This window comes from Cyanistes caeruleus, chromosome 3 (genome assembly GCF_971803275.1).
Source record: "Cyanistes caeruleus chromosome 3, bCyaCae1.hap1.1, whole genome shotgun sequence".
NCBI classification, from domain to species: Eukaryota; Metazoa; Chordata; class Aves; order Passeriformes; family Paridae; genus Cyanistes; species Cyanistes caeruleus.
The window spans coordinates 9133900-9158590 of NC_141703.1; the positions used below are offsets into that span (position 1 = coordinate 9133900).

At 34.9% G+C, this 24691-nt stretch overlaps 1 protein-coding gene across 12 annotated transcripts in view; it reads left to right on the forward strand.

Annotated features, from left to right (window-relative positions):
* The window catches only part of CFAP47 (cilia and flagella associated protein 47), a 262430-nt gene that overhangs the window by 81259 nt on the left and 156480 nt on the right, over positions 1-24691 (forward strand). For all 12 annotated transcript variants that reach the window (XR_015284086.1, XM_086879766.1, XM_086879767.1 and 9 more), the window contains 9 exons: positions 1276-1410; positions 1907-2019; positions 4795-4945; positions 5606-5694; positions 7001-7087; positions 12679-12746; positions 13838-13983; positions 18804-18912; positions 19816-20042. Coding sequence is in view for 11 of the 12 variants with exons in the window: in XM_086879766.1 (XP_086735892.1) it covers positions 1276-1410; positions 1907-2019; positions 4795-4945; positions 5606-5694; positions 7001-7087; positions 12679-12746; positions 13838-13983; positions 18804-18912; positions 19816-20042 (1125 nt within the window). In the remaining variant the exon portion in view is untranslated. The remainder of the gene's footprint in view (positions 1-1275; positions 1411-1906; positions 2020-4794; positions 4946-5605; positions 5695-7000; positions 7088-12678; positions 12747-13837; positions 13984-18803; positions 18913-19815; positions 20043-24691) is intronic.

Consider the following 24691-nt stretch of genomic DNA (forward strand, 5'->3'; position numbering starts at 1 on the left):
GGTTAACATTCATCAGCCATTACTGAGATAAAAAAATGGAAAAATCAGAATACTTTTCAGACTTCTGGTGTAAAGCTTTTGGCAGAGTAGAAGCTTTTTTACTTTAGTGAATGCATCCTAAAGTTTGAATCTTCAACCAGTGGTGAAAGAATTAAATAGAAATACGAGATGAGATGTATGATTACATCAGTGCATGAAGAGTATATGAAATTATTCTTAGGAATTACAAGGACAAACATTAACTAGGAAGCCATGGGGAGTTGCAGGGGAACTTCAGGTCAGTGCCCAGTTATGTATGTACTCACTCTCTTGGAAGGTTAGAGCAGGAGCTGTGTGAGAGCTGCTGGGATTAGGATGAGCTGCTTGGCTGGGCACAGGGCAAGACAACCTTACCTTGAAAAATTTGAATAAACTTTAACTTGAAAATAAAAATTAGCTCAGATAGTTAAGATGATAAATATATCTATACATCTCTCTTGCAACATTAAAGACACTCCAGAAGAATAAATGGTTTTTTTCTCCCTTTTTCATACTCTGTGGCAAATAATTTCACCATTCTCCTCAGTGACTTGCCAGAATTGCTGAGGACTAAAGTTTGACATGTTTTGTAGCTGCCATTCAAATTTATTTCTGTAAATCAAATATTTAACTTTCAGGAATATTTGCTACCTTTTATAAAGCAATTTACAAAAGTATAAAAGGATCTGCAATAGAAACAATTAAATTTTTGTTATTTGGAAGGTGAAATTGTCTTCATAAACAGTTGCAAAACTGTATGTAGGAGTATTTGAGAAGGTATTTTACATAAACTAGAAGATTTTAATTTTTTTTAAGCTAGTAAAGACATATGTTTTTCCAGACATTAAAGTTTCCATGCTTTTTCTGTTATGCTGCATTTAATAAAATTATGTTTATTTTGTTAAATTAAATTATGTATTATTTTATAAATTAAATTAGGTATGTTATAAATTAAATTATGTATATTAAATTATGTGTGTTATATATAAAATAAACCTTTGGGAAAAAAGTTGAGCTTAATTTTTACCCTAGGTTTATCACCAGAACATGTCAATGTTTTTAATAATTAGGGTTTTTTTTGTGCAGTGACAAGATTCATATTCATGTTAGTCATGAGAATAATCCAGTTATTACAGGTTAGATTAAAAATATTTTAATAATGAGAATTATCTTAATTTTTTTCCTTCTTCTTTAGTCTATCCAGGCACATTTTTAACTAAACACCTGGTAATTTTTTTTGTTTGTTTTCAATATTAGGCCACTGATATCTGTGATCCAAACCCTGTCATGATGCTTATTTTGTGTGTCCACCTGTATGACACTCTCCCTCAGTACTTACCCAAGAGCAGTATAGAATTTACAGGTCCTCTCCATGCTACCATTGTGAAGCAGGTAATGATACCACTGAATTTAGATTCATAGTAATGCAAGGTTAGAACACTGTGTGTATGTATGTTTATATTATGTATAAGCTACAACAAATAATTAATAGGTTTCATGTCATTTGGCTATTAAATATGGAAGATTAAAGTGTGCATTTTCTGGTTTTATTCCCTTCAGTCTTGGGATTTCACTTCTGTTTTTTTCTCTATGCTTGAAAGCACATGAAAAAATCTACAAATTTGATAAATCTGAGATCAAAGAGAGGAATGAGGGATTCACAGGCATAGGAGTGCAGTGTACACTGTACTCTCAAAAATTAAGATTGGATCGTCTGTGGGAAATCTGCACTCCTTTAGAAGGAAAATTATCTACCCAGTTATTTGAAATACTTCCTTATTTTTTGATATCCTTAGTTTGTATTTTGGAACTTACCTGCAGAACACACCCTTTATAGTCTGAAAAATGAGTAAAAATCATCTGATCTTGTTGTTTTTTGTTGTGGTAGGTGCGCCTAAAAAACCCGAGCAATAATACTTTGGCATACAGTGCTATTGTTGTGGGAAGAGATGCTGGTGATTTCTCTTTGCCTAAGGGAAACACTGTTACCATTCCTGCTACGTAAGTAATGACTTGTTAGTATTATTATTTGTAACATTACAGAAATAGAAACTTACTAATTAAAGAGTGGTGAAACTCTAGAAATGTGTTCAACTGCGAACAGGGCAAAATTAGTTGGTATAAGGGTCAGGTTTTTCTCCTTAACCTGGAACAAATCTAGAGGAATATTTCAGTGGGACTCTTGCAGCTGAGCTCAATAGAGCTTTAAGAGCAATTTATAAGCCTTCAGATCATTACAGGAGTCATCTGTCTCCAAAGTATATATTTTTTTTCCAAAAAATTAAAAAGAATCAAAACTTGATTCACACTTTGTGCATCTATGCATTTTAGAAGCATGAGCAGGTAGATTTCTTTTCTTCTGAAGTCTCAGATTTTGGTTCTTATTCTAAATTTAGGCATGACTGGGAATTAAAGAGACCATGACACAGGTTTGAGTAGTATTACACTGCATCTTTTTGCCCCATCCTTCCTCCCCACCAAGATGGATGTGATGTAGTTACTTATTCATTCTAATAATTTGAAAGAGATTTAATTTTGGGAAAGCATCAGGTTATAATTTCTGGTAGAAATACTCATGGTATATCACTATCTCATTGTTTTTGTTCACAAAGTAAATTTTGCTCTTTCTGTGCTATGCAGCTTTTTGAATCAACACAGGAATTTCATTAATCCCTGTTTAACTAGTGAAGACAAGAGGGATGTGGTGGCTCTGGCTGTCAGTTAACAGGGTTTAATTTTAGGTTTAATTTTATTGGCAAAATATCCATTTACAGATAAAATGGATTAGAGATTGTAAAAAGAATAAAAAAGATCAACATTTGTATGAAAATAAACTGTGAAGGTCAAATTCAAGAAGACTCAACTTAAATACAGTGCTTTTTAAGGACCATCAATACGTCAGTATTAAATTACATGCCTATTATAAATATATGCAAAGGGAACAACAAATAATGCTATGTTTTCAGCAAGCTGTGAGGCTGATTTGATTCCATTTTCTTTGCAATTACTTCAAATAAGAGTTATCATATAAATTTCATCCTTGAAAATACCATGTGTTTGTATGAAAGGTCAATACCATGGTTGTTTTCCACTTCACCTTTAAGAAACACCCAAAACAAACCACAAAGCAAAATCAAGACAGAAGAAAATGTGCACAACCTTGTTGTTGAGCTGCTTGGCATTATATATAAAAACAAATATTTGAAAAATTGCATAGAAATAAAAATCTGTGGAAATGCCAGTCATGCACAGTAACCTCTTCAGAGTTTATCATAATGTCATGATCATTAAATGAAAAATAGGTTCTTTGAGACTAATAGCTTTCTTAATATTCTGGTGCAAGTGTTAAAAATTCCAAGAATTGACAAGCCATATGGGAGTCTTGCAGGTTCTTTATGTTAGATCATAATGTTGTAGGTGGGTTTGGAAATTACAGTAATGGGATTGACATTCTTGTGTAGCTGAGTGTCACATGTTGCACATGGCATCTTGAATTCTTGATCCAAGATTCCCACTCTCCTGGGCACTGCACTGTGCTGTGTAGACTTGCAGTTCACAGCAGGAATACCAAAAACCCTCAAGGTCATACAACAATTCCATAAGATAATTTTCCCCTCACTTTACATTGACACAACATGTATTAATAGAGATAAAAACTGAGCAACTTTGTGGTTTTGCCACAGAATATAACAATTTAAATCCAAATTCTCAATTGTTGCACAAGTCAGAGGGCAAAGTTCAGGCAGAAAGGGCTGCACACTGCTGTTGCCTGTCCTTATTTGTGACCAGAGCACACTTCTTAAAACTTTATCTTTATAGTGGCTTTGGGAGTGTATGTCTCAGGCAGTTTATTCCTCTGGGTGGCTGCATCACAGCATGCTTTTTCAGAACATTTTGAATGGTGAGGGGAGCAAGGAGCCTCAGATTCTGGGGGACTCAGCAACTCTTCAGTGTCATAATTGGAACCGTCTCCACAGTAGGAACTTGAAAGCTGTAAGAGCCAGGTTTACAGAACTTCCAGGATTTACATCATCAATATCCAGAATTGACAATTGGAGACTTCCTGCCTTGTTAAGACTAATATCAAAATCAGAGAGACATTTTGAGTGATTCAAAGTGAGAGCTTCAGGCACTAAAGTTTTCTTGTTGTTCTTGTTTCATTGAAGGACTGATGCAAATAAAGTCTGAATTTGTACCTAGTCTAAACTCTCCTGTGTGGTCTTCTCCAGTTTTCCCATTAGAGAAAAGCTGTTGCTTGTGCAAGAGAACTTTGTTTTTTATCCCTCTTAATTACTCAGTTTCACTAATTATTCTGAAGGGTTTTTAACTAATTTCTTTCTCACTTTTCAATGATAATCTGATTAAGACTGTCTAGATCCACCCCACAAAATGCATAACAGGCTGACTGCTTAACTCAGAAAAATCCATTCAGATAGAGGAGCATAAATGGGATCAGTTGTTAACTTAGGGTGATACTCTAATGAAAGAGAACTTTCTGTGCTAGTGAGTGTGTGTGTGTGTAAAAAAAAATTAAGCTATATACTGATGTAAAAAGCAATAAGGATTCAGTATTGTTCTTTATCTATATAGTGTTTTATTAGAATATTTTAAGGTACTCTTAGGCAGAAGGTTATACTACAACAAAGTATTTCAGAGGAAACAAATGACTTCCTTTTCTAGGACCCTTCCCTTTGAAAGACTGAAATGTTCTCCTGAAATTACATTTCTGAGTAATTTCTGTGCCCTGTTTTGTGCTTTTTTCTTTTTTTTTCATAGGAGACAAGGCTTTATAAATGTGGAATTCACAATTCGTTTCCTGCACCCTGCTGAAGCAGTATTGATACTGATCTCAAATAAAGTTGATGGAAGAGATGGTGCCACACTGACATTCTCTCTGAAATCTGAAGTTAAGAATATTGAGCCTCTTGTAAGTTTATATGTGTATGATCAATATTGTCACCCAAAAAAATACTGTTATTCTGTACATTATATCAAAAAAAAAGGGAACTGAGATAATGTGAGTTACCATCAGCATTCGCCTTTGACCTGTGAATTTTCAGATTTCCAATATTAGACTATGTACATGCAGCAAAAACCCTAGAGAAATATGTAGGCTTTGTAAGGACATAAATCACATTTGGATCCTGAATAAATTGGAAAAATTCGCACTGATTGCTCTGAAAATAAATCTGGAGCCTTTTCAGCATAGGACTCTTAGTGGAAATTCTGTTATGGGGTGTTGATGTGCTTCAGCCGAGCGATTTCAGATGTCACGTGTAGATGGACCACAAGCTTGTGTTAGATGTTTCTGTATTTGTTTGAGCTTTTTAACCACAGAGACTCTGTAGTTGTCAGATGTGCCCAATCAGGGCAGGTAGGCCCATGTTTGTCATCCACATTCATTGAGCACATTGGGATAGACTTCTGAACTTAGATGGTGTTTATGTGAGCCTCTATTTTTTTTTAGCCTCTCTGATTCTGTTTGAAAGGAAGGTTGGGGCAAGAGAAAAAAATAGAGGACATGTAAAGATAAGAAGGAAAAAACGATAACTTGGTTATTAGCCTTGTGTTTTTTGTTCTTTTGTAGGGTATGATAAAGTGCAAATCCCCATGTTATGAGCTGAAGAAATTGAACCTAAATGTTACTAATCCCTTCAGAACCGATGGCACATTCAGGTAGACAGTGGTATAAAGACAAGTCTTTAATGATCCTGCTGTTTTATCCACTCTTTTCCATAATTTTCTTCTTCTTCTTCAAAATGTAAAACCTGGAGGTTAAATGATAGGGATTTACATTCCCAAAATTGTTACAAGCACTATGAAGTGGAAGCTATCATAATGAATAAAGAAGATAAATAAGCCTTAATTGAAATCTGTCTCAAGATCCAGCTCCAGTAAAGCTGGAGCTTTAATCAAACAGAGTTCATGAACCTTGCTTGTATTGTTGTGTTTGGCTGAGGTCCAGCAGAATTACAAAGAGAAACAAGCCATGTTAATTAATAGTTGGTTGTTTTTCCCCAATCTGCTTTATTCTGCTGTTTAAGTTATTAAGCGTGCAAAAAAAAAAAAAAAAAAAGGCTTTTGCCTTGGGGCTTTCATCATTATCAGTTAGTCTAATTGTTAATTTGTATTCATCATAGTTGCAACAACTGCAGTTATAACTGCTACTTTCCTTAGTACAAAGAAAATAGATTGTTGCGCCCCTTTAAAAACAATTTATGTGATCTGACTCCATATTTTCTCTTTAGTCTTTAGAACTAAGCATTGGTTCATCTCATTCATTTATTTGGAAGAACCATCTTTTCACAACATTTTTAAGCTTTTTTTTTTGCAACATGAATATACATGTTGCAGAATCTGCAAATTAAATTTCTCTTTTCTCCCCAGACTAGGATTGGTATGTACAAATAGTAACAATAACAACAATCCTGTAGCAGGACTGTTTCCTCTGCTCCAAGCCTTGTGTGTAGTAATCATATGAATTTAATTAGCTTCTGCCTTTTATTTTGAAGTCCTTGAGGTGGTCAGTGAGGCTGAATCAGTCCTATGATTTGGACAACTCCCTTGGAAATTATCAATGAAGTGATGAAGTAATTTAGTTTTGTGTAATTTAGTTTTATATCATCCAAAAGCTACTTGACCACTACGTTAAGTAATTATCAATTTGGGCAACATTTGAACCAGTAATCTACAGTTAAAATACTTTCTATCAGGCTTCCAGTGTTTTGAACAATCTAGTGTTTCATTGGGGTATATATTATTTACTTGCAAATAGCACTAGGAAATGCTAGTTTGATACCAAGGGAGAAGATCCTTTACAGAAAAACTAGGGTTAAACCACAACAAGTACTTTTAAAGTATCTTTAATTGAAGATAATAAGCTTCTTTACTGAGCCTGCATTTAAAAGTTACAATAAATTGAATTTCATCTTCATTCTGCAAGTTAAAAATGCAGTCATTATGTGTGCTTGTCATGCTCCAGGGTAATTTTGCTGGAATCCACAAACTATTTAGTGCACCCAGAGAAAATGTATCAAGCCAGGCAAGTAAAGCAAGAGGTAAAGTTTAGGTAAGTTCCAGATAACATTTGATAACTATAATGTATTGGCTTATACATTTCTATTAATATTACCTGTTTGTGCATAGCTGTGTGCTGCCTGTTGTAAAGAATTACAGTTTAGGACATGGAAATATCACAGAAGATGCCCAACCAGTCCCTGAGCAGTGGGGTCCCAGCCAGCTCTGCCTGGGTTTCATGCTGAGCCTGAGGTTCTGTGGTGTCCCTTTGGCCACTCCAGCTCAGCCTCCCTGGCCATGCTCCCTCACAGATTCTTGTGAATCTGCTCTCTGGCAGAGCATGGGAAGCTGGAAATCCTTGACTTAGAGTAAGCACTGCTCAGCAGCAACTGAAATATCAGAGTGTTATCAGTATTATTCTCATCCTATTCTGAAACAAAGCACTGTGCCAGCTACTAAGAAAAAAGAATGAATTCTACCCAGCTGAAATGAGGACAGTACTGCAAAAAAATTATAAACAGATTAAAAAAAAAATATTCTTTAGTAGTTCAGTAATTCTTCATTTAATAATTTAAAATATTTTCCACAGTTTGGGATATGTAATTTCTAAAGTTCATGTAAACATTCAAAATCCTGAAACACTTATTCAGGGCTTATTGGGAAATATCATAAACTACTGCCTCATCAATACTGTAGGTTCTATTGTAATGATAGAAATGTTCCAAACCATGTTATTAAATGCAGGCTGTTTTTCAAACTATTTTTTAAAAAATAAAATAAAAAAAAAAATAGAAAAAATTAAAAGCAGAAAAATAATGAACATTTTACTATTAAGAAAAAAAATACACATATTTTAACATAATTTAATAATTTTAGTTTTCTAAAGTATAATATTTCTACTAAAATTAAATAAGTGAATAATAATTGTTGATATAGAAAAGGATTTCTTAATCATCTTGTATATTTCAGCTTAATTTATCCCCAGACAATCAGTCTAAACAGTGTGATTTTAGTCACACATCCAGATCTCATTCCTACAGAAATTGATTTCAGGGCATCTTAGGTCTTTAGAAATTTCCAGTACTGATTTGCTCTATGTTTAGATGTTTCTTTTATCTATGATAACAGAAGCCACTTAATTCCCCCTTTCAGAAGATCTTTTTCTTGAATGGAACAACCTTCTGAAATCTGTATTAAAAAAGTAGTGTGTGTATATTTCATAGCTGATCAATAAGAAGATTTTTGCCCTCAATCATTTTTATTCTTTTGGTAAATCCAGAAAATGCCATGTACAAATTGAGGGCCATGTAGAAATTTCTCTGTAACCATAAAACTACTGTAAAGTTGGTGTTTGCCCTTTGGGTAGTTGTGTCTGTGAGACTGATGTCAGGACCAAGGTATGCAAATGGCAACTTAATCATCCCAGCACGACCAACTGGGCTCAGCACTCGCTCTGCATCTTCATCCTGTGCCTCCAGATATGTCAGATCCACTTTAAACCTCACTGTAAGAAGCCTTGCCTGGCAGGTGACCCTTTTACCTGCCAGCTTTCCCCTCTGGCAGTGCCACAGGCACCCAAAACGGTGTCATTCAGGATGGAGGGGAGACCAACCCTTGAGTCATTGTGGTGTGGGTTCATCACAGTGTGACTGGAACAATCCCAGTCTGGAGCTAGAGCTTGAGGAACTGTGTCCTTGCTGGGACACAGCATTGTCTAAGGCTAAAACTAACAGTAGCCAATGTCCTTCAGTGGCTGCAGGGAAGACTTGATTCATGCAGATCTGGATGGTGGCTGGTGAGAAGCGCAGTACTTTTTTTTTTTTAAATTGAGTTGACATAGTTTTTCTTTTAAGTATACTGAGACAAGACTATTTCAAGTTATCCACTTCTCTGTGCTTTTCCAAGCCCTTGACACTTCAATTATTATCTTTGGTCTCCATCTGTGTGCCAGCATGGTCTGCTCCCTGTGGGAGAAGGAAAACCAGGTGGAGAGAAGCATGCCTCATGGCTCAGAAATTTTATGTAATGTAAAACTACCCATAGCTTTCAAGCATGTTGGTATTTTTAAATTATGTCCATTGGGGAAAAAAGTATCAAATGACAGTAAAAGTTGAAGGTTATATTTAATAGGTAACTTTTCCTTCATAGATTTCCTCATGTAAAACTAGAAAGTGGTAAAGATGTACCAATGTTTCACTAATAGTCCTATTCTAAAACCATGACTAAGCAGAATATGCAGTACAGAGTCCATAAGGCTGGATCATGATTGCACAGATTGATTTGTAAAACAAGCTGTGAATTTTGATAAATATTTTTACATTAAAGAAATGTATTCTGAACCAAAAAAAGGAAAAAAATAATGAATGACTTTCAAATGAAGCTCTGCATTGTGTATAGCTTCTTACTGTTAAATAAATTAACTCTTTTTTTTTAAAATGGAGATAATGTCAGGAATTCCAAACAATTTCAATTTTCTGAAGTTTATTCTTGCACTTCTTTTTCTAAGCTGTTTCATGTGCTAAGGAAAGAATTATGTTATGCAGAATACCTGTATTTACATACTAGAAGAATAAAAAATAAATCAGGATCTAAAAATAGTGTCTCTGTATAATATGAGATACAGCATTAACGGCTGTTGTTTCAGAAAATACAATTTACAAGTATGTTATCAGGAGTCATTAAGATTCTGGGTAATATTTGATATAAAAGAAATACATCTCTTCTAAGCCTTAGTACCTATTTTGGGTAGCTCCTATTTTGGTTTCTATCCTACTCTTTGTTCTGAGATCACAAACTGTTCCACGGAGTGTGGAAGCTGGTGAGTATCTCAGATGTGAATTTTGTGTTCAAATGTTTCAGTATTTTCAATGTATTTCTAAGCAGTTTGTTGTATCCCTTCTTTCTGATAAGATGCATGCTTGCTAAACATCCTAAAGTTCATTGATTAAGATGCTTCTCTTTGAATTTAAGATTTCCTTATGGTGTCTGGCACATTTTTCCCCACTCAGTAATATATAGAATCTGGAGCTATAAGGAATTGAAAAGATCATCTAGTAAATTCTGCTCCAAATACATATAGGAAAGCAATTATTTTTTTCTGGGAATTTGTTGGATGGAAATCAGTTATTGGCTTGTTTGGAGCCTGGAATGATGAGTAGAGGCACACTATGACATATGGATAGCTCATATGTCATGATGATGTATGCACACTCCCTGTGTTGACTGCAGAGATGATTTTCCTTTTGATCTGGATTTTTGGCACACTCGATAACATGGCAAGCCCAGTGGCTTTGTGGTGTTATGTTGGAACTGGTATCTGACAACTCAGGTAGCAGATACTAGAGTCTTGCTGGTGCAAAAGCATGGAAGCAGGTTGGAATTAGATGATCTTTAAAGGTCCCTTCCTATCCAGGCTGTAATTTGAATCTGAACTGTTCAGAATAAATCACAGCAAGAATTGAATTGGAAGTATTCACACCTCAACCAGGCAACTGAAAGTGCCTCACCTGTAACATAATCTTGAACTTTTTTTCATTTAATGAACAGTAAAATTATCTTGCTTTGTTAGCAAAAAAACCCAAACTAAATTAGGGGCAGTTGGAGAAGTTGCTTGGTATCTCTTTCTTATGAGCTGCTCTCCTCTCTCCCCCATCCCCAGCTCCCTCTGGCCTGGACTTAAATATTGAAGACCACAGTGAGCTCTTCCTGGAGCCTTATCTTCTCCAGGATATATTCATAGGAGAAGAGCTCCAGCACTCTGACCACTTGTAGCCCTCCTCTGGCCACTTCTGTGGTTCTTGTGCTGTGACCCCAGAGCTGGGTGCAGCCCCGCAGGTGAGGTCTGAGCAGAGCAGAGGGGCAGAGCCCCCTCCCTCCCCTGCGGTGCTTTGGATGCAGCCCAGAACACATTTGGCTCTCTGGGCTCATCTGTAATCTTTCATTTACCAGTATTCCCAAGTTCTCCTCCACAGAGCTGCTTTTGAGCCATTAATTCCACATTCTGTGTTGATCCCAGGGATTTGCCTGACCCAGGTGCGGTGAACAGTCTGTGTAGACTTATTTTACGGCAGCTTTAAGCTCTTCTGCCTAATCCTTTTCCTTATTTCTCTGTGTATTGAAAGAGGATGTATTGAACCAGACTTTGAACACAACCAAAGCTTCTTATACCTTCTGAACTTTATTCCTTTCAGTTTTATTATTGAACAAGATGCTATTTCTTTTTGTTGTGTGGAAGAATGAGACACAATGTTCATGTCTTCCGCGACACAGGTTTGTTTTCTTTTCCCATCACTTACCTGCAAGTGCTTTGTTCACTGAAGTAAGAAAAAAAAAATTGGTATTGAGAGAAGTTCAATACTGTGTTAAATCAGTCTAATGAGTTTCTCAGTTGTTCAGGTCTGAAAATAGAACTTATTCAACGTACAGTCCTCACCAGTGGAAAAATGTAATGTATTTTGTACTATTCTTATTATTTTTTCATACAGCTTCTGAGCTATTTGTTAGTTTTACAGTGATTCTTCTGCTGTTTTTGCAAGCATGACTTGGCATTCTCATTCAAAGATAGAGCATTGAGAGAAATTAGGTTTTATATAAAATTTTTATTTTTTGTAAAATACAGTATAAATAGTATGTTGTATGCATATACTCAGAGATCATTTTCCTTTCTGAAAAATGGTCTTTAAGTACAGGTATTAAAACAAATCTCCAGGGTAACATATTCTGAGAATTTTGCAAGTCCATTTATTAAAGGTTGTGATTTTTTTCTTAGCCCAGCAAGATTAACTGTTTAATTTAAGAGAGATCCAACATCAAACACTGAATGTAGTAATTGTTTGCTGTATGCTGGTTCATCAAATTTTACTGCTGGGCAAAATGACTTTTATGTGTGGATAATTTTAAATCTGAGTCTTGAGCTGAAATTCTCAGTATTTTTTGAGATACATTGCAGTACTGTTTTCAGCATCTTTGAGCTCTGTGCTTGTTGTAAATTAAGCAAAGCTCTCCTTCCATAAATGTAACTGCACAATCTTAACACCTGTCAACAAGAATAGGAATTACTTGTGAAGAAGTATAAAAAAGTACATAAAGTCACATTAAGAAAATATGATGGTCAGGAGCACAGTTTGCTTTGGGGAGTTGGGAGTTCAAAGGAGATTTTGTTCAAAGCTGTTTTTTGAGTATATCTGTTCTTTTCAAATCCACTTGAAAAGCAATATTGTAATGAACAGAGTTCAGGTGATTAGGTTAAGATTCATCCCTTTCTCCTTTCTTAGTAAAAAACTTGATTATGTTTCCTTTTGAATGATTAAAGGCAATGTTAGCTAATAAAGGTAATTTCTGTTGCTACCTCAAATGGATAAGGTGATTTTTTACATTATTGGTTGGAAAATGGTTCCAAAATGTAGTGGTGTGATTTGGTGTAGTTTTTTTTGTTTTGTTTTTTTGGGGTTTTTTTTGTTTGTATTTTTTGTTTGCTTGTATTTTTTGTTTGCTTGTTTAGTTTGGTTTTGTTTTTGTTTTGGAGTTTTTTTTGTGTTTAAAATATTTGGTTTTCCAATATTTATTCATAAAAAGGGGAACTAAACTACTTACTGGTAGTAGAAATGTCCAGTTTTAGAATACTGTTTTTTTTTTTCCTTTTAGCTCTGAAAATAGCCTGTTAAATTCAAGAATTGGTGCATTGCCTGAAGATTCAAAGGAAGAGGCTTGCTGTAAGTACCTATGCAATACCCCATGTCTTACTACAGTAGAAATTAGATTATCTACAGATGCAAGATTTTGACATCTAAGTATGTTCAATAAATATTATTTATGGGTATTCTCAGTAGCTATTATTTATAGTTTTCATAAAATGTTTGCCTTAAATTGTGCATCACAGTCAAAAAATTCATCCTGGAGAAGGTTCCAGGGTGATCTTATTGTGGCTTTCCAGTACCTGGAGGAGTTGCAAGAGAGCTGAAGAGGGACTTTCTACAAGGGAGTGTAGGGATAGAACAAGAGGTGATGCCTTTAAACAGAAGGAAGGCAGGTTTAGATTAGATATGAGGAAGAAATTCTTACTGTGAGGGTGGTGAGGCGTTGGACAGGTTACTCAGAGAAGTTGTGGGTGTTCCATCTCTGTTCCATTTGGCCTGAATTTGGCATAGTTTTTTTATGTGATTTCACTAATTTCTGTTGTTTTCACTTTCATATTATTCTTAAGTCTGCTGTCCTACCTAGAAGGCCAGACAGAAAAGCTTGAAGGTCTGGTTCTGCCGTGTTAAAATGTGCTTAGCAGATGAGAAACATAAAGTGGGAAAGTCAGAGTCTGCTGGATTCAACCCTAAGGTTCTTGCTCAGCATAATACTTTTGTGAAAGCAGTGCAAAAAAGCATGTGTTGCCAGAAATTAGGTTTTGCCTGTTCTAGAGGATTTCAGACATAAGTTGCTGCTCTGATAGTGAGATTCTTTGTTTAAATAGCAGTGAATTATACTTCTCCCTTCTGGTGTGAGTAGACCTTTTCTTAGTGGCTCTACCTCCTTAAGGAATTTTTAATGGTGAGAGCTGTCTGCTTTCCCAGTTTTGCACAGAATAAGAACACAGGTAATTAGTAAAATGTATTTAAATATTACAGCATGGAATATTGCAGCACATCTACACAACTGTAACTGTAAATACTGATTACTCATTACAGGTGTGCCTTAAATACTGATTGCTACAGGAGGCTGTATACAATATCCTTTTTTTTTAAACTCATGCAACTAATTTATTTTACAACCTGTGCTATTGTATCTAAACATCCACTTAAATTTATTTTAACAGCTGATCAATCTGGCCTCCTGCATGAGTTCTTCAGTCCAATGGAAGAAGTGGTCTTGAAAGCGAAAGGTTCTGCAGCCTTAGATATTCACTTCCATCCCTTTCATCAGGAAAAGCGTTACTGCACTGTCATTCTGGTTAATGAAAAGGTAAGAATAAAGTGTGTGTTCTGTGTTTTATCATGTCAGGTAAGAATCAGGACTTTTGCCAATTATTCATGAATAGGGTGAATGAAAGCAGTGCTGTGAAAAGGGGCTTGAAGGTCCTGATCAAGGGCAACTGTTTACTGTCTTTTTACACATAATTAGAATTGTATGGAATGCTGCAGGCAGCTTTTCACTTTAAAACCACTAAGTAATAAAAAGTAATACTTCAAGGAATGTTATTTTGGTGGCTTTTCTAGGCATCTCAGCTTCAGAAAAGAGAAGCAATTTAAATAATTTGTCTTGACGTAGGTGCAAGAATAATGCATAGGCAGGGAATGGATAAAGACTTTACTGTTCTCTACTTCTTCATGTATTCATCACTGTACTTAGGGTATGCTGTCAAAGTAGAATAATAATTTTCCTTGCTGTCTCTTAAATTTTTTCTCTCAATCAGAGTTCCATTCAGAAAAGACAAGATGAATACTGACTCCACAGCCTTTCAGTCTCTCTTGACTAATGTAGCCTGGGTTTTGCCATATACTCTTAATTGAAATTCAATCAAATTACTATGATTTGATTTTGAACAAATTTCAGAGCTTTAAACCTTGCATTCCAACTTCTTGATGTTCCTGTAATCCTTTATCTCAGTGGTCACAATCTTATTTCTGTGTCTTTAGTCCATCTTTTCACCTCTTTAACCTATCTGCTGTGTTTTGTCTCTGGCTGTCAATGCTTTTCAAAACCCTGTTGTTTCTATAATCCTCTGTGTGTGGCTTATCTCAAGGTTTAAATTTTGCTTCTTACCTTCATAACCTTGCCTCTGTGTTTCAGCTTCCCCCCTGTGCAATTTCATGCCTCTGCCTTTCTCTCTGCCCTGTTTTGGTGATTTGTAACAGTGCATCTAAAACTAAATGACTTTTTCTCCTGCACATTCTCAGCTTCCATATTTTTACCTTCTACAGAACGTGGAACTTCTGATAGTGTTTGGTGTTTGTGTGTTTGATGGGATTTTTTTATTGCTTAAACATGACTTTGGCTATGCCACCTGGCCTATGCCACCTAGCTTAATTTTTTCATCTTGTTCATAAAGGAAAATAAGACTAATGCAGTGATGCTCAAGCCTGTCTTTCTGACTCTGTCCAGTATTTGAAAATACAAGAAGGATTTTTTTTTTTTGTCGAATATACATTGAAATAATGAGCTCACACCTTATTGACAGCAGGGAATCACCCACAAAGAGGATGTATTTATGTTCCTGTGTCAGTAGCAAACTTTTTGGATGGTCCAGTGGAAAATCAATCCAGTGCTCAGCGTCATTCAAAGAGAGAAATTATTAGGGAAGACATACACATTAACAGCAGTACATTCATACAGGAATTTTAAGTACATCAGTTTAATTTGATGAAATATCAAGATGCAGTCTCTAGACAAGGAAGAACCTGGCCTACTGCTGTCTAGAAGTAAATCTAACAATCTCCTTTTACCTGTTACGATTTTATACTCTTTAAATCTCTGCTATTGACAATTTACCTGCTGTATCTTCGTTAGAAGCAGAAGTACACACCCTGGCTGAGAGGAACTGGCTCATGCTACACAAGGAATAGAGCTTGAAAGCTAAACAATGAAGAGAAGGGCAGTTTAGACATGTTAAGGAAAGAGTGTTAATCTGAGAGATGTGGCCAGAGATGTAGGACAATCATAGTTCAGGTGGAAAGGGAAAAGCACATTTCTGACAGCCCCAGTGTTGCCTCCAGTGGTGATGTAGAAATAAATTTAGACACTGAGCTACTAGTCACTATTCTTAACAAAGGTTTAGTTGACCTTTTCACAGCAGGAAGCACTAATGCCTCAGAGAAGCTGCTGTTAAGTCCTGTATGGTAACTTTTTCTGGAACACCTCATCTTTCCAGCTTAGCTGAGGAGTTGTGATGCATTTAAAGGCTCCTCAAAGTGCAGAATTTTTGATATGCAGAACCTCAGGTTAGAAAAATTAGCTTCATCTACTTAATTGCAAAACTTGTGAGGAATTGTATTAAATCTAGGGAAGGATGAAGCTGCAAGATAGCTAACATGATTTTAGGGCTGTATAGTAATGGCATAGGAAGAATTTTTCTGTCTTAAATATTTCGTATATGGCTGCAATATTTCAGTCATACCATTATCTAACTGACAAAGAAGTGCAGCCAGCATGCTGTATGATGATCAAATGACTTTACACAATGAGGAGTCTTGTATCATTCAAACATGGACTTGTACTATATATAAAATGTAATAAATAATTTAATTTAGCATCACAATTCTGTGATTTATTTCTTACCTACTTTTCCTACTCTTTTTGACAGATAGACCAAAATAGTAACCAGAGTAGGTCTGCTCCTTCATTATAATCAATGAAGAAGGTATTGAGATTTAAATCACTGGACTTTAATCTGATTAGGAATCGTATCCATCACTGCAGCAGATATATATATCTGTAATAACAGCAAGAGGATACACTGATTCAAGGCTTCTGGCCTCAAGGATGTTCCTTATTTTGGAATAATCTTGATGTTAACTTTTCTAAGGTTTGAAATGATAGCACAAGCCATTTGGCACATTTCTCAAGGATTTGTTTCAGTATTTCATTGCTCTTTAAGAAAAATTGAAATGGACATTTTTCAGATTTTATCATAGGTGTTTTTATAGAATATATTATATATTGTTCAGCATAACTGTGTTGCTTTTTAAAATATATCTTTATTTCTGGGAGGTAATTTAAATGTGAACAACATGGAATTTTTAGTGACAATAATATATTAAATCATAGTTTAAGAGTGTCAGTCCAGGCTTTTACAGCTAAGTGTCTAGTATAAAATAAAATGTTTATTGGAAGATCACTGCTATCTGTTCCTCTTACTTACTGGCTTGCACAGGCAACTGCAAATTCCTAGTAGCCCTACATTCTTTTGAAACATCAGATGGCAGTGGGATTGGATAGATAGCTCAACAGCTCTTTTATTAACTATTTTCATTAACAGTAAACTCTATATAACGTTGATGCTGTCCTGTTTGCAGCTGATGGAAAATGGAAATATGAAGCATTAAAACCGTGGGCATACAAGCTAAACTCTCAAAATTTAGTGGAGTATCCATTCTGTTCCAAAGCATCAGGAAAAAAGCTCAGTGGAAAGAATACAGGATTTGCATTCTGTGGAGATAAAAACCCCAGAACTCTTGAAAGCAGGAAGGAAATAGGGGAAGTTTGTTCCTTCCAATAAGCATATTGATGTCAGAAAGGACAGGAAAAGTAGCTGATAGCAGAATGGCATCCAAGCAACCAGCACCCTCATAAAATTAGTTGTGTGTGCTGTGAGCTTGTTAAGGGCCCTTATGGAGCCAAATCACTGTGTCAAACAGGAATAATTCCTGTTTAAATTGGTTCCCAGGAGTGGCTGTTAGTGTGTGAGAATCCAATTTTGCTGGAGGTTTCTTTAATCCTTCTCAAGGAAGATTTGTGTGAGCTCTTGAATCAAGAAAGGGCAGAAAATACCATCAAGGTTGAATAGCTTTCCTTCTGCTGGGTCAGAAATATAATTGCAGTGTTTTCAGCCTTAACATAAATATCTGATGAAACTCCAAATGAAGGCAAAGGAAAAAATAGGGTTTTCTTATGTTATTGAGCAGTATTAAAAGGAAAACATTGTGTTGGTTGGCAGATGCACTAAATTATAAAAATAAATTATTTCTTTCATATATGGAATGAAGAATAAAAGAAAGAAGACATGTTTGTAGGGCAGAGTTTTACAGAATATGGTTTACAGAAACAAAGGGAGACTAAATGTGCAAATTATATCAGTTGTTGCAGAGGCATTTAATTCTTTATCTTGCAATCAGTAGAAGCTAAAATTGTCCGAAAAAGAAATTGTGGTAAACACAAAAAAGTTATCAAAGCAATATATGCAGTATATATGTTAAATCTCCTGCCTAGTTCAGATAGGTGCATGGTACCTAAATTAGATATCTTCATAGTTTGGGCTGTTCTGATTGTGGACTTTATTTTTGAGTACTTTCAGTAACTTTTCTTTTCTTCAAAAATACTTTTCCGTCTTTCATTTGCACCTTAATTTTTTCATTCCATCTATAACTCAAAGTGTTATTTCTCTGTTATTGATCCTTTCCTCTATGAAAAATTACTTTCTTTGTTCTAAGCCAGGTCTATATTTACTTTGAAGCTTCTGTAGGTTTTCTGTTTTTTAAATGAAATAATTAAGATTTATTAACTTTATTTTTTTCCGAAGGAGAATTTCTACATGGGGCTAACCTGCCTTGACTTCCTATTTATTTATTTATTGATTGATTGATTAATTGATTGATTGATTTTGCTTTCTAGAGAAATGTTTCTGGTTCAAAACTGTTGCAAACATTTTTTTAAAAAAATCCAAATGGTGAAGAGCAAGGAAGGTTGCTCATGAACATGTTTAATTGTACATAACTGTAGTAGATAGAATTCAATTTTTTTGCTGTATTTATGGGTCAGGGTACTCTTATTCAGTTTAATTATGAGGTGTTTGAAAGGATTCTGCTTTTTGAAATTTCTTGACTTTTCAGATTTAATATTATCAATTAAAGTTACTTTATTATCACAGCATAGCTTGAAATAATGTTTATCTTATATTTAGGCATAGTTTTTAAAAAAAACAAACAGTTCTCTTGAATATTTAAATTATTGCACATCTCAGATCTTAGATGTTACTGGGATATCTTTGCTATTAGTTGTATAACTTTACCTTCTGTTCTGTGGGAGTTGCTTTCTGAAGTGTGTGGATGTGTGTCCTTGCGTTTCAGATTGGAGACTTTGTGTATCTGATTGAGGGAACAGGAGATTTACCTTTGCCTTCAGAATTGCCTGCACTGGACAGTCCAAATGTTTTGTGTGCTACCAATGCCTCAGAAGGTATAGTGAATAGAAGGGAGAAGAATAAAATAGAGCAAATAATTTGTTTTTTGTAAATATTCTTTTATTTCTGTGGATTTTTCATAAAATTAATTAGATTTATCTGGTAAAAAAATTGTTTATAGTGAATATTAAAAAATACATTATAATGAATATATGCAATATTTCTTCTAAGGTTTTCTAGTTCATTCTCTTCAGAGCATCAGCTGGTTGTTGATGATCTTCACCTTGTATTGTTTTCAACACAGTCTACATAAATATTTTTTTCCAATTTTTCTTATTTTCTTTTTCTGAATATAGGTTGCTACTCATATGAACTAGGACAAGTTATCTTTATTTAGAACTTTTCTAGCTTTAAAACACAGATTTTTTGTGCAGTGCTGTGATTTGACAGATATTCCAAAGCTTTTGTCTTCTAATAGCCAGGGATATACTCCTGCCAGTCATATCTTAGAAAGAGTGTAGCTCCTACTTGAAATAATTTCTGGTGGTTTCTTTTAGAGGGGGTGTAACATCATCTAGAGGGGTAAAAGTGTGGCTGTTTTGTGTAGGTAGCAAAAAGACTTTGGTGAACTTTTAATACTGTCACAATAGTAGTAACATTTAAATCTGGGATTTTTTTATTAGCTAATTTATTAGCTATTTCTTAGCTCTATTAACCAAATTTTAGGTTGCATTTCAGTTTGCTAATTTTTAGTTCCCTATTATGCTGAAAAATAAAGTATTATAGGTAATAAATTGCATGTAGTAGATTAATAGCATGGAACTAAACATGGAAGGAATTTTGTATTTTTATTTTTTTTTGGAGATTAGAAATTTTAAATACTCTCTGCAGTTCCACCAGCTAATAAATGTGGTCTGTGGTTTTGTTTTGCTCTTTCATTTATTTGGGTTTTTTAACAGATGCAAGCGCAGTACAACCAGTTTTATATTTGAAATGTGGACTTGGTCAGACTCTGGAGGAAAATCTGAGGATTCCACTGATCAATGAGTCAAGAGAGAGGGCCCTGGCTCTCGCTGCACAGCAGCAGATGTCAGCCCTTGAGTATGAGAGGAGATTGATGACTGGGACTCTGCAGAGCAGCACCGTTCGAGTTGCAACTGCATTGTTGGGGCTGTCCAGAGTAGAGGTGAGAAACACAATTATCTGGTGCTGCAATTAAATTTAGTTGTCCTTGATTTGCAGGACTGAATTGTTCTTATGTTTCAGGAAATAGTGAGAAGTTAGGTTTTTTTCACACATCTGTTATCTGGCAGTTACTAATCCCAGTTCTCCCTCAGACATTTCAGTATTTTACATGTTCATTCTGGATTATGATGTCCTTCCTTTAAGAAAACTTGACTGCAATTAAGAAAAGTCCTAATGTTTTACTTCTGAAAAACATCTGTTGATTAAAAATGCTTTTGTTTTCTATGTAATAGGTATCTGTACTAATAGCCTTCATTATGCATATATATAAGAAATAGATTATTTTTCCTCAAAACAATAGACCTTGAGAATACATGAGGGAGCAGGACAGACTTTTCCTTGTCTTGCAATCAATGCAAAATAGTTTTGAAAAACCACAAGTTTTTCTAATAAGATGTAGCTCCCCTCTTATGCATCATTCAAACCTATACATATTATCCCAAGATTTCAACATCTAGAAACAGAGTCCTCCCAAGGTAGTCCATTAAACAATCAGTTTCTGCTTGTGAATAAATTTGTAATAGTAATATTGCTAAATAAACAAGGCTTTTTCTCATGAAGAATTCAAGTATAGCCTTCTGAGGATGATAGCCACTCTGGGGTTTAATTTCCCTTGTGCCCTGATGGTACCTGGCCTCAGACCAGTTGCTGGGCAGCAATGTTACTCCAGCTTTCCACTTAGTTCCCCAAGTATGGCTCCCAGTGCTGAGGAAAAGAATTTTCCCTCGTGATTTGGTGTTACTAAATTTATGCTTTTTGTTTGAAAAGTAATATAAAGCAAATAAAATGAGGGAAACTTATATCATAACTTTAAGCTGTTGTTTGGAGTGGGCCAACAATTGTAATTGAGTCATCTAGACTCAAGTAGCCTCCTTTGGGATTATGGCTAATCCACTGCTGTGGTAAGATTTTATTGAGTTTTCTTAATTCAAGTCCCTTAATATCACAGTCACTTAGCAAATACTTGATGAAAAGTCTAACTGCTCTGAAGTTGTGGATGGGATCAAGACAGAAGATAATAGGAACACTCCTTGAACCACTAGACATGCTAAAATGCAATATGAGTTCTAAAACCCCATGTATCATGGAAGAGTGGAGGATAATTAGCTAAATTACCTTATAAATCACATTATGGTGGATACAACACTGAATGAATTATCATGTGAGAAATGGAACTAATGTGCAGAAAGAAGTATTTTGCTCCATGCACACAAAATCTTATACTTGCTTATGACAAATACAGGGGAGAAGTTCTGCTACTGTCATAGAAGAGAGTTTATACATTAAAAATATTTCAATATCCAAAATGCAGACTAAATTATGAAAGATATTCCTTAAGTATTTTTCTAATAAATCCTTGCCAGCTATCTGTTTAAAGGTAACAACATAGAAATTCTGGTTGCATTAACTGGAGAAACCAGAAGCAATTCTAAACCACTACACCCATCTACAACACCAGTGGTTCAATGAATTATTGAGGCTCATGAGATCCTTTGGGGCACATGTTGTCTGCTAGAGATAAATCCAGAATCTTTGGAAATCTTTTCTCTTCTGCATTTCCACCTTTCTACTTGCTTCCTGCAGGTAGAATCATGTTAAACAATAGATGGATAGAAGGGAGAATACCCTTACATTAGTACTATGTCCATTTTTTACCTGTCTACTTGAAGAATAAGTAACTAATTACATTATTTCCAGTCTCTCTAAACTGTAAATTTTAGTCATATTTACTTAAGTCACATAGAAAACAGTAATAAAGGTGGCCTGTATTTTTGGAGTCAAACTGGATATGCATAATAATTAAGTAGAGATGTAATTTTTCACTCTCCCCATCTATACACATCTAAAAGTCCTAGGTACTTTTTTACTATGTTTTTACTGTTCATTTTTGTTACCATAGGGAACAAAGATCTATTTTGATTGTCTAAATGTTTAGAATTAGTAACAAATAATTTTTTAAAATCTTTTTCCCATAAAACTGTGTAAATTTCTCACCTCCTTAGTGTTTCTTTAATTCCTCCTAAAACATTTTTGGGTAGTAGTAAAGATAATATAGGATGGAACTCTCAGAAACTGTTAAGGTTGGGTCTGGCATTGTAGTGAGTAATTAACAAAGGCTATTTTTTGAATAATTAGTAATGATGAATAATAGAAGTCTGAAAGGGGAAAGTTTAGGTGAACATAGATATCAAGGGAAGGAGGGTATTGGAAAAAAGATAAGAGACTGTGGGAGAAGAACATGTTTAGACTGAAGTTATTAGTTGCAGTAAATAGAGGAAAGTGAAGGAAAAAGAAATAACAATATGATAATTCATTTACTTGGGACTGTGCAGGAAAGGATGATGCAGACAGTGAAGTGAGATTTGAAATAGCACAAGTAGTTTTAGATCCAATTTCTAGATTCAGGACTTTTTCTTTGATGCAGGACTTTTGCTTCTTAGTCATATATGCCAGTAATCTCCTTGTGTAACTAGACATTATGATAGGAAAAGTCCTGTTGTACAAGAATCCCAGAGCCAAAGCTTTAACTTCCCACTGTGTCCAGGTGTGCCCTCATAGTTAAGCTGTATTTACTTAGGCCCTGTTTTGCTTCCTTTTGAACATGTCTCATCTGAGTGTGGACACTACATTTGCCATATTCCAGATGTTAGAACATTGTGCATTTCCTTTCTGTCCTGCTGTCCATGTGGCTGAGCAACATGGAGTTTTTTTATCTTAGTACTCCATAATGGTGCTGATGAGTTTTAATTTCAATCAAGGAAAAATTAATGGAAACCTTGTGCACTTGGGGCTGTGGGTTCTGCTATTTGGCTCACATGGCAAAGTCTCATCCTACACCTGTCCAGCTTGGATCTTTGGAATTTGTGCTCTTCATAGGCACACAGGGATCAAGAAGGATTTTTTGTGTTCTTCCATGTGATTATGGAAATTTGTAAGCTCTGTGTAAAGAATTTGTTTTTTAAAAAAACTGGTGTGGATTTTTTTTTTGAGGAGGAATCATGGTGTCCTTGAGCACAGAAGGTACTGGAAATAAAAAATTGCATTAGATATGTTTGAGTGGGAATGAACTTTTCTGAAAAGGGTCTGTGGTCAGATTTCAATTTGCTGAATTTACAAGTGAGACCAATCTTCTATATTACATCATCTACCTTTTGATATGGGATTAAGGGAGATGGAAGACACCATTGATCACAGGGGTTCTGAGAGACCAAGATAATAAATTTCTTTATTCATGAGAACCAGTTTTAGAAGTTAATTTCTGGAAGGAAGAAATGGTGCTAAATTAGGATTTGAAGAACAGTAATATGCAAGGAAAGAAAGAGGTGCCTCAGCACCTTGTAACAGAATCTGCCACCCTTCACACATAGAAAGTGCAGATGGTACTTCTAAGAAAATACCTTGGAAAGTCAAAAAGTCCTTGAAAAATATCAAGTTTAATTCTGATGCTTTATGTATCCTCCATTAATTTTTAAAAAAATAGTCTAAGAAAGTAATTAATCCTGGTAACTGAATGCAAATACTATTCTTAGCTGATAATAAGACTTCCACACTTGGAATATCATGAACCATCAGGTTGATGAAGTAGAAGGGCTTGGAATTTGTCTTTTTGCCACAGAGAGGCCTTAGATCTGCGTTGATCATGAGAGTTAAAAAATATTAAATTCTATTTAATGCTTACTGCCCACAAAAAGGCTAAAAATTGGAGCATATGCAACATTCATCTGAATTGTGTTGATATTTTCTCTTGGAAATGCTGGCCTATGAGGCAGCAAAGTTTAGTCCTGTGTGTGGTTGCAGAATTTTATTTTTCCACTAGGTCTCTCATTAAAAATGTTTTCGTCCTTTATTTATTTACAAGATGCCAGGAAATATTTGAAATGTTCATAGATTATGTAATACTAACCAACTGGATTCTTTTCCTAACATGTTTAAAAATGAGATAACATGAACAGGGATCTTAAAATAAAGTCTTTCATTGAATTTTTAAATAATAAGACATTTCTTCAAGATAATTATAATTAAATTGTGTTCAGTGTGCCAGGAAAGGTCATCTTAAAATTATTTTGTCAATGAAAATTTAACAAAACTGTATAATCATGTTGGATTTTTGTTTTAGTGTTTGAAAATAATCTAGTTATGAAAATCATTTTTAGGCAGGAATTTATATTTGATTATGCAGAAGATCAAGTCAAATTTAAACTAGTAAATATATGTAATTCTTTTGGTTCAGAACCTCCCATTACAAGTTAGAATGATTTTTTTTTTTCCACTGCAAAGTAATCTGACATTTAATTCCTATCATAGAGAAGCAGAACTTTATTGCAATTAATATGGCAATTAAATTATTTGTACCTACTGATTTTTTAATTAATTTTGTGTGTGTTTGAGAGTAATGTCAGAGTCCAGTCTTGTATGACAGAAATGAGTAATCAGTGAGCTATGATTTTCAATTCACATAACAATTTTTCCTGTACCTTCTGCAAATTATATTTTCACAAGTTGTGCAAATACAGTAATAGAGGGACTATCCTAACAATTTGGTTTGCTGTGAATTTTTTAGTCAAATACATCTGTCCAGTTGCTCTTCAT